General features: G+C 41.6%; 1 protein-coding gene across 1 annotated transcript; it reads right to left on the bottom strand.

The window, feature by feature from the left end:
* Nucleotides 1-3,421: 3,421 nt before the first annotated feature.
* Nucleotides 3,422-6,117, bottom strand: LOC115003798 (gap junction Cx32.2 protein-like). Its single transcript, XM_029425724.1, has 2 exons — nt 5,994-6,117; nt 3,422-4,499 (listed from the first exon to the last, which is right to left on the bottom strand). Exon 2 carries the CDS (start codon nt 4,481-4,483, stop codon nt 3,608-3,610), a length of 876 nt encoding a protein of 291 aa, XP_029281584.1. The 5' UTR covers nt 4,484-4,499; nt 5,994-6,117; the 3' UTR covers nt 3,422-3,607.
* Nucleotides 6,118-10,703: the final 4,586 nt, after the last annotated feature.

Genomic DNA, 10,703 nt, shown 5'->3' with positions numbered 1-10,703 from the left:
TTTTAAAGAATATATTAGTGCGCTGTTTCTAAAGAGAGACAGAGCAGGGAACTCCGAAAGCATTCAGAGATGAACTAACACTTTGCTGCTTTGGTCTGCACAGGGGATTTGTTGAAAAATATGACACCAGACTTACATTTAGAAAAAAAATAATGTCTTCCAGATAAACGGTTTCCAGGAAATTTAACTTCTCTCAGTTTCCAGCTGTTCTCCATTGCTTGAAAAATAGTCCACAATTACCCATGCTTTTCCAGCTTTTCCAGACACACAGGAAAAGTGAAAACACACACACGGACCTCTAATGTCAAGCATAGGCATGAATTTGTGACCCGTCCACAGACGGTGAGGTTAAGGCCCAATCCCAATGTCCCCATGAAGCCTAAAGCCGTGAATCTTCAGGTACTATGTCACCTTGTAAATGCAAATCATATCACATTACCTTGACGACGGCAAAACATGTTATGTACAATCATGAGTTTTTATTTGAAATTTTTTACTGCCTGATTTGAACGTCTTCGAGTCTCACATCTCACAGAGTGGATGAGAGTTAATTGTCAAATAATCAATTTCTGTCAAAACAGCATCATTAAGCCAAATGAAAAGAAATGGTTGATGAATAAACAAGCTGTGTAATGAAGGCTATGCTTGTACCATCTTTTTATGTTATTTTATAACCTTTATTTAACCAGGATATGGCCTCATTGAGATTAAAAATCTCTTTTTCAAGAGTGTGCTGGTCAAGATAGGCAGCAGCACAGTTACAGACAAAAGAAACAATAAAAGAAAACAATCACAACATTAATTAAAACATTTACAGACACAGCGGTCTGCTTCAATGTCTTTAAGAGTTGCTTTAAGTCTGTTCAGAGAGATTAGCTCTCTGAGTTTCATCTCATTCTGCAGCTGGTTCCAGGCAGCCGGAGCAGCTAAACTAAAACTAACTAACTAAAAGCCCTTTTCCCAAGTTCTGTGCGGACTTTTGGGACAGTTAAAAGAAACAAGTCCTCGGAGCGAAGCCACTACATTTCTTACTAATGTAGATCCTTAGGTATTGTGGAAGAGTACCCAGAATAGCTTTATAAATAAGGATGTGCCAGTGTTTCAGTCTACGGGTGGTCAAGGAAGACCATCCATCACGAGCATATAAGGTGCAGTGGTGCGTCAGGGTTTTGAGGTTTGTTATGAATCTCAGTGCCTTGTGGTGCCCCGTGGTGATAGGAGGGAGGTTCAAGTGTTTGGTTTTTGCTTTCGAGATCATCATGAGCTTTGTCTTTCCAGCAGTTAAGTTTCAAATTTCAAATCACACAAATTACATTGTACAATGTTAAAAGCAGGCTGGAGCTGACAAAGAGACTGATTAGGGGAGGATTCAGAGCGGTAAATTACTGTGTCATCAGCATAAAAATGGAAATTTGCATTTAAAACATTGTGATTAAGATTATTTATATAAATGATAAATAACAATGGTCCTACAACCGATCCCTGTGGTACACCCTTGGATACATTAAGAGAACTAGAAGTTTTACCTTCTGCCTGCACACACTGTGATCTGCCTGATAAATAGTTTTCAAACCAACAGACACCATGATCTGAGAGACCTATACTGTAGAGTCTTTGTGACAATAAGGCATGATCTACTGTATCAAAAGCCTTGGATAAGTCAATAAAAAGTGCTGCACAATGTTCTCTACTGTCTAAGATATCTTAAATACTTAACGTTAATGTAGTGTTTCTGCGTAGACTTAATATGACAGTCCTCTCTGGTTACCTCTCATCTTGACGCCTCCGGACTTTCCCTGGTGGCATCTCAATTTAAACATGCTCTGAAATCAGCCTTAGCTTTGGGAAACCTGGGCTTTCATCAAGAATATGTATTACTGGACAGGTACTATGCTGGATTTTTATGGCATTCCACATTTATAACCGATATGATTTTGGTAGCACACCTGTGCTAAGCCTCTGAGCTTCATTGTTAACTCCTGATTAGTTTCTAAAATAGTAATAAACTGAGCAGCTCAAATGAGGTTGTGGGACTTAAAGCCAGCTGCTGACAGGTCATTTTAAGGACTGAAGTCTCCAGGCAGAAGCTGCTCTAACCTTCCCAGCAAATGCATTCTCCACTTCCCTCTGTCGTGATGTTTTTTCCACATGCTAAACAAGGATTCTGCCTCAGTACTGTCAAATCAGCAACTCTGACTTCCTCAAAACATTTCCTTTTGAAATGTCTGTATGAAGAGAAATGCCACATTATGTGACAGAGGTCAATTTTCCTGGTCAAGTCAATGTCACAAATTTGCCTCAAGGGGCTTTACAATATGTAGAGCATATCTGTCCTGTGACCCTCCATTCAGATAAGGATAAACTCCCCTAAAGAAAGGTTATTACGTTTTTAAAAAATGGAAGAAACCTCAAGAAGAGCGACTGAGAATCTCTCTCCCATGGAAAGACATGCAATATATTTGTGTACAGAATAGCCCAACATCATAGACACAATTATAGAGACAGGAGATGTATATATATATATATATATATATATATATATATATATATATATAGAGAGAGAGAGAGAGAGAGAGAGAGAGAGAGAGAGAGAGAGAGAGAGAGAGAGAATGTGCCTGGAGTTAATATTTGAACCCTGCCCCCTGGTGCTTTTACATTACATTACAGGTATTTTATCAGATGCTCTTATCCAGAGCATCTTACAGTAAACTAACTACAGGGACCACTAGACCATTAGTATTACACCTATGCACCTTATGTACACTACATACTGTAGATATGCTTGACTTTGACTGTTAAGGTCTCACTATTCTACCCAGATTCATTACTTTTGCACATATAAATATATTTTCACATTTTGCAAATGATGTATGTGACCTAAGTATTGTAATAGGCCTACAGCATATGGAACATTATTGGGGACAGCCATTAAGGGAAAAATGTTACATGCACAAGTTTTAAAAATGTATTTTGCACGTCAAGAATAAAGCCGAGATGTCTATAATTAAGTCAAACTTTCAATATAACGCTAGTAGATTGCTTTATTCTAAAAAGTTCAACATTGCTCTCGAGATATCAGGTTTTGTTCTCGACAGTGCAAAAACAAAGAAATGAATCTTCTCCTTATGTATTTCTTCTTTTGCCTGGCATTACCATTCTCAACATTTCAATTATGCAAAATAAAATGAAATAAATGTTTTTACCTTACGCCTGGCCCAATACAATGTGTACCTTTTGAATGTAATGTCTGAAATAATACTATTTATTCATTTGACTTGTGCTGCTATAACATGCGTCTTATCTTGTTTGTTTGTTTGTTTATTAGGGACAATAGATAAACATTGTTACATGGTAGAGAAAATGAGTGTGAGGAAAGTAAATTTGCAGCCCCTGTGCAAGATAAAAAATGTTGTACAATCAAAATAATAATAATCCTTTAATACTATCATACTTTATCAGAATTCAAATTAAAAATCACCAAATTTTGAGATACATGACGGGTCATTTTTTTCCTGAAAAGTAACTTGTAACTAAAGCTGTTATACAAATGTAGTGGAGTAACTGTAGTATTCAAAACTTACTGGATATAACTGTTTATATTCATGTATCAGGTGAGCTTCTCTTTACTGACGTCTGAGTCAATGTGTTGGTCGTCATTGCAGAGGCCTGTCAGACCCTGGGTCGGCACATGCCGCAGTGGGAATCCTCCATACTGGTGGCTCGTGGCTCCCGAAGCTGGGTTGGATGGGAACTGCTGTGAACTGAGCAAATAGTGCTGAGGTTGATGTGTTTTCCTGCTCTCTCTCCTCTTGTTACAGAGCAGGTAGATCATCTCGATGATGTTGAGGAGCACCGAAATGCCTGAAACTACAAGCATGAAGATGACAAAAATTGTTTTCTCTGTGGGACGAGAAATGTAACACTCGGCACCGCTGAAACGGGAACAAGGTGGAGACAAAGGACAGTGGAAGTAGGGGACCATGAACACGGTGCCAAAGATGTAGAACTGGCCCACACAGAATCCCACCTCCAGGAGGATCTTAAACACCAGCTGAGTCATGTAAGTGCAAAAGAGGATGCCTGTTATCTTCACCTTCCCTCTGTCATCTGTATACTTGGGCTTCCTCCGTAAGGTTCCACTAGTGCTGTCCTGCAGCTTCTCCATCATCCTCTTCTCTTTGTGGATGATGTGGATAGCATGGCCCAGGTAGAGTAGGGTGGGTGTCGACACAAAGGTGATCTGCAGGACCCAGTAATGAACGTAGGATATTGGGAACATCCAGTTGTAGCAGGCGTGTTCACATCCTGGTTCCAGGACGTTACAGGAGAACTCTGACACTTCGTCTCCCCAGACGTTGTCCGCAGCAGCACCCAGGATAAAGATCCTGAACAGGAAGAGAATGCTCATCCAGATCTTCCCGACCACAGTGGAGTGAGACTGGACCTTGTCCAGCAGTGAGGACATGTAAGACCAGTCACCCATGGCTGCAAGCTAATGTCTGAAGTAGAGGAGAGACACACAGACATCACACTTACAGTTGTTGGTTATTTACCAAGGTGTCTGCAAATCCTACGAAGGTAAGAACGGATTAGATCAAGACATAATGAAATATTAAGTGAACCAACTACAGTCTATCAGAACATGTGTGTAAGAGGGAAAGAAAGAAAAGTATAGTAGCATTGTAGAGTATATCATTCATGAAGCTGAATCAAAGTCTTTAAACATCCTCATCTACCTGTATGGAGCCATAATTCTAAGCGCACTCATTTTCCAAAGAGCCAACTTCTCAACTAATAAAGTTATTTTCTGAATACGAAGAATAAGACACATTTAGAGGATGGTGTCACCTTGTCAGAGGGCTCAGTAGATTTATGACAGCGCAGCCTGACACCCACTGATCGGTCAAGACATCATTTTACATAAATTGCCACCATGTAGGAAGTACAGGGTTTAAGCTGCTCTCATGAGGAAGCACATTAATGCTTATAATAGAAATAGAAAATCTGCTACAGTATAACCTTTTCTAGGCGAGATGCAATCTGTAAAAGTGATTTATTTTTTTTCAAGTTCAAGTTTTAAGACACAAAAAGAAAACGGTAGCACTTTATATGACACCCATGTCTATGTATTATATTCATACTTTTTAATCTGTTTATAGGTCTGTATAATTATAGTTATTAGCACCGAAAAATATTCATAATGCTTTATAATAAACATAACACACTATAAAGTATTTTATAATGACTTAGGTCAAGTATAATAATACTTCATAATTGCTGGACATTCACTGACTCTTTTTGCAAGCCCATAATATAATAAGTCTATAATGCACTATACACATAATTATAATCTGCTTATAGCACTGTATAGTTAGACAGGCAAAGTAGAATTGCTTCAGGTTTTATCTATTATTTGAATCAATTTAGTGTTTAGAGAGAGTTTTTTGATAAACATTAGAGAAATGTAAATGTGAAGAATACAAATGTTTGCATACTGCATTATTGTTTGCAATCCTAAACATGCCACAAAAAAAGAAAAATCTTCAGAAAGCAAATGATACATGTGAATGACACATGTGAATGATACACGTAGCTTCAGTATGCCTTTGTTTCTGTACTGCAGGCATCTGAGCTTCTGACAGGCTCCTTCAGAGACCTCCTGAGTTTATATAGTAACATTTCATTTAAGTTCAATGAAATTAGATGAATGTGTTTTTTACTTAAGTTTATGTGTTTACTTTTATCTTTGCTTAAGTTGACATTTTCCCTTTTAGCTATTTGATAGATACATGCTTTATAAATTCAGTATTATTGAAAGACATAACACGCGCTCGTCATAGAATCAAGTTACTCAAAGTTTGCAACTGTAATATGTTTAGGTGCTAACTTGGAATTGTGATAGATTTTTCTCCTGAACTACCTCCTGTGACACAATAACATGGTAATGAACAAGTGTTTGGATTCAAGGTTGCAGAAACATAAAATGTACTCGCCTGCAAGGCTTCAGATATTAGAAATCCTTCGCCATGTGTCCATCACGGAGGAGCCAGAGTGTACGCAGTGAAAGATGTGTTGTACGGACCAGGGTGGGACTTAAATACTGTTGAGGCTCATGGCTTTGCTGTTACTCACTCAAGCAGGGACACTTCAGTCTCACAGCTTCTCTTTTCACTCAAACTCGTGATCATTTTTGATGATTCTGATGAAAAAGGTTTCATCGTGTTCAGTTCCTGTTAAGCAAGCCCTGGTGATCCTTCACACCCCATTTTCCTGTCATTAATTTGCACTGCAAGTCATCGTGAGCCTTGCCTCCCACTTGAAGTGGCACACCTTACTCCCAGACGTGTCTGCATGTATACATTTCATACACCCACTGTTAGTGTGAAAGGTTATGTTGAGTAGTAGCAGACAAGTTCAAAGAGCATACTTCATTTTGTGCATTTGTCTCTTTTTAGGCAAATAAATTATTTGAAGGTGGAGAGAGAGTACAAAAGAACAATTATGCAAAATGCTCATGTTTATTATTACCATGATATCTATATTTCACTCTTTAAATATCACAGTTATCGTCAATACCGGTACATCCAGGCACACCTACTGGTAATAATGAATAATGTAAAAGATGTTCATTCTACTCAAATTTCGCAACAACACCACAAACTAAAGGCTGTAAACTCGCTGCTGCACTTCCAGAGCCCAGCAGTACCTGGTCACATGACATTTGTGACACGTAATTAGCACTAAATATGATGCATTTGAATAAAAAAGGCCGCAGCGGGACCAACCTGCTGTTTGGTTGGTGGGTTTAAGTAAGACGTTGAGCGACAGGCAATAGAAGGGGTACTGTTATTGATTTATTTGGCATGTACATTATCATGAGATACAAATGTATTGTTCGTTGTGATCCTTTAGTTTTTTCATATTCTTGTTTCATCTTTTTAATGTGTTGTGTCCACATTTCTGCCTGACCCCAGACATTATGTGTGTTGTGACAATTTTAAGTTAACAAACAGAATTATGTAAATGTTGCATCATACGGTGTAGCTGGCATCATAGTTTAAACAGAGAAATATCAGCATGTAGTGGTATTAGCATATCGGGCTATAGTATATTGGGATCATTTAGAGACGCTTGTTTATGTTATATGTTTATGTTTAATAAGCTAGGGTCTTCTCATATCATTATGAATTTTTTCCAAAATAGTTTGAGCCCTATTCATTAAATATTGATATAACTAGCTTAAAAACTAGCTTCAGGTGTTTTCTTATTATGACTCTGGAAGTGCAAAACAATCTCTTTACATATTTTTGACTTGACCCCGGACCCTCTTCATGACACGCCTCAAGATCAGGTTATAAAGCACCTTAAACTTAATCCCACCATCTGAGGTCCACTGCAGACCCCACATATATACTTTTTGTCAAAGCTCACAGGTGCTTTATTCTATCATACCAATTTTAATGACATTGTCAATGAACTTTTTCCTATTGTTTTCTGTTCCTGTTTTATTTAGTGCTATTTTAAAAATGCCAATGTATCGGGGTCCAGGGGGACCCCAGTCAAAAGCATGGAGCTATTTATGGAGTTCCTGTTTGCCATGGGTCCTGATAGCAAGTATCACACACCATCAGGGGTTAGCATGGATGTATTATAATGGAGGGCAGCGACCCTGTCAGTCATTTTGCAGGAGACAGACGCCAGATTTCCTAATTTTAGGACATTCACAGGTCCCACGATGTATTAGAGAAGCTTAAACTTCTGCGTGTTGTTCGAGGGCACCTGACATGTTTAAAGGAGTGAGGGTTATTCATGGTGTCAGTTGTGGTCAGCAGTGGATAATAAGGTGTTATACGTCAACATCAGTCCATTTCAACACGCATTGTTCCTCTTCAATCAGAGGTTCGACTACCGGCCGAACCCTCCTTTCCAGTACCTTGGAGTAGACTTTACCATGGAGGCTGAGAAATGTGATACCCCTGTAGTTGGCACACACTCTCTGGTCCCCCTTTTTAAATAGGGGAACCACCACCCCGGTCTGCCAACCCCTAGGCACTGTCCCAGACTTCCACGCAATGTTGACGAGGCGTCTCAACCAAGACAGCCCCTCAACACCCAAAGCCTTCAGCATTTCTGGACGGATCTCATCAACCCCTGCGGCTTTGCCACTGTGGAGTTGTTTGACTACCTCAGTGACTTCCATCAGGGAAATTGACGATGATCCCCCATCAGCTTCCAGCTCTGCCTCAACCATAGAGGGCGTGTTAGTCGGATTCAGGAGTTCCTCAAAGTGCTCTTTCCAGAGGTCGATAACCTTCTCAGTTGAAGTCAGCAGGGTCCCATCCTTGCTGTACACAGCTTGGATGGTTCCTCGCTTCACCCTCCTGAGGTGCCGGATGGTTTTCCAGAAGCACCTTGGTGCCGACCGAAAGTCCTTCTCCATAGCTTCTCCGAACTTCTCCCACACCCGCTGCTTTGCCTCTGACACGGCAGAAGCTGCCGCCCTTCGATACCCTGCAACTGTTTCCGGAGTCCTCCCAGATAACATAACCCGGAAGGACTCCTTCTTCAGTCGGACGGCTTCCCTGACCACCGGGGTCCAGCACGGTGTTCGAGGGTTACCGCCCCTTGAGGCACCTAAGACCTTGAGACCACAGCTCATCACCGCAGCTTCAGCAATAGAGGTTTTGAACATCACCCACTCAGGTTCAATGCCCCCAATCTCCACAGGGATGTCTGAAAAGCTCCGCCGGAGGTGTGAGTTAAAGATCCCCAGGACAGGGGCTTCCTCCAGACGTTCCCAGTTCACCCGCACTACCCTTTTGGGTTTACCAGGTCTTGATCCAACTCACCACCAGATGGTGATCAGTCGACAGCTCCGCCCCTCTCTTCACCCGTGTCCAAAACATGCGGCCTCAGATCAGATGATACGATTACAAAATCGATCATTGACCTTTGGCCTAGGGTGCTCTGGTACCACGTGCACTTATGAGCATCCTTATGTTATGGCCATTCCATGACTAGCACAGAAGTCCAACAACAAACGACCGTTCGGGTTTAGGTCAGGCAGGCCCTTCCTCCCAATCACGCCTCTCCAGGTGTCTCCATCGTTTCCCACGTGTGCGTTGAAGTCTCCCAGCAAGACTACGGAGTCCCCTACTGGAGCCCTCTGCAGGGCTCCATTCAGGGTCTCCAAAAAGGCCGAATACTCAGAACTGCGGTTTGGGGCATAGGCACAAACAACAGTCAGAGTTTTCCCCCCCATAACCCGAAGGCGTAGGGAGGCAACCCTCTCGTCCACCGGGATAAACTCCAACGTAGCGGCGCTCAGCCGGGGGCTAGTGAGTATCCCCACCCCGGCCCGACGCCTCACACCTTGGGCAACTCCGGAGAAGAATAGAGTCCAACCCCTATCCAGGAGTATGGTTCCAGAGCCAAGACTGTGCGTGGAGGTAAGCCCCACCAGATCCAACTGGTAGCGATCCACCTCCCGCACTAGTTCCGGCTCCTTCCCCCACAGAGAGGTGACGTTCCACGTCCCCAGAGCCAACCTCTGCTGCCCGGGTCTGGTCCGTCGAGGTCCCTGACCATCACTGCCACCCGTGTGACAGTGCACCCGACCCCAGCGGTTTTTCCCATGAGTGGCGGGCCCACAGGATGGATGGATGGGAGGCACCACATAGCTTCTTCGGGCCTTGGGAGACCCTACCAGGAGCACTAGGCTCCAGACAACACAGCTCTCAGGTTCATAGAGACACACAAACCTCTCCACCACGATAAGGTGATGGTTCCCAGAGAGGTAAAAATAATATAAAAATATATACAAAAAAATATATATATATCTTAGATCCTGCTTAGGACCCGATTAATGTTAAATTTCTCACCAACTCAAAACGAACTTGCACTGAAAAATGAGAACAGCAGTAAGGCTTACACTCTCGTTTCCATTTCTCACTTCTTTCTCAACTATCCATTTGACTTATAATTTATGGGTGTCATCACCAAGACTACATCCATGGGGGCCAATCAGAGTTCAGGGGAGGCCCCTCCCTGGACATGCCCCTTAAAGGGTGGAAAAAGTTGAAGAACTCGGAGCTTGAATGTCGAATCAAAACAGCAATCCTCTAGTTCAATCGATATATTTATTAACGTGATAAGTCAAACATAGAAAATACTCTCAGCTGAGGACACAAATTGCATCGCCGTTTCCATAGACTGCATGGCTCAAAGAGCCCCCATGTTGCTGTCTCACGGCTCCGCTCCAGTGTGTACAAAGAGTCGTAAAACATGTGGCTACATAGAAGGAGTAGGCGTTGACCTTCTCCTCATTGGTCCCAGTTTGGCGCCAACACGCTCCTCCGTCAGCAGTCAGGAAGTAATGGTTTGTTGACCCGTTTTCTTAAAGGGGAAGTGCCCCTATTATGTTTGTAATACACTCAGTGCAGAAAATACATAATTGCGCAGAAACATATTCGTAGTGTAGATATATATATATATTGATTGAGGTAAACAAATACATATGATAGTCTTTCCAATGTGGATTAATACAATTTAGGATTAATTTACCTGACAATTCCCCCTTTACACACCATTTATGGTGTGTATAATCTCCAGTAAATATAAGGCACCGAGTGGTGTACAAATTCAGCATATGGTATACAAGAATACATTCATAGTGCACTTGTTTTTATTCCAGTCATAAAAAG

Source organism: Cottoperca gobio, chromosome 24 (assembly GCF_900634415.1).
Source record: "Cottoperca gobio chromosome 24, fCotGob3.1, whole genome shotgun sequence".
Taxonomy (NCBI): domain Eukaryota; kingdom Metazoa; phylum Chordata; class Actinopteri; order Perciformes; family Bovichtidae; genus Cottoperca; species Cottoperca gobio.
Note: the sequence above shows the minus strand (reverse complement) of the source record. Positions and strands in the feature narration are given on the sequence as shown.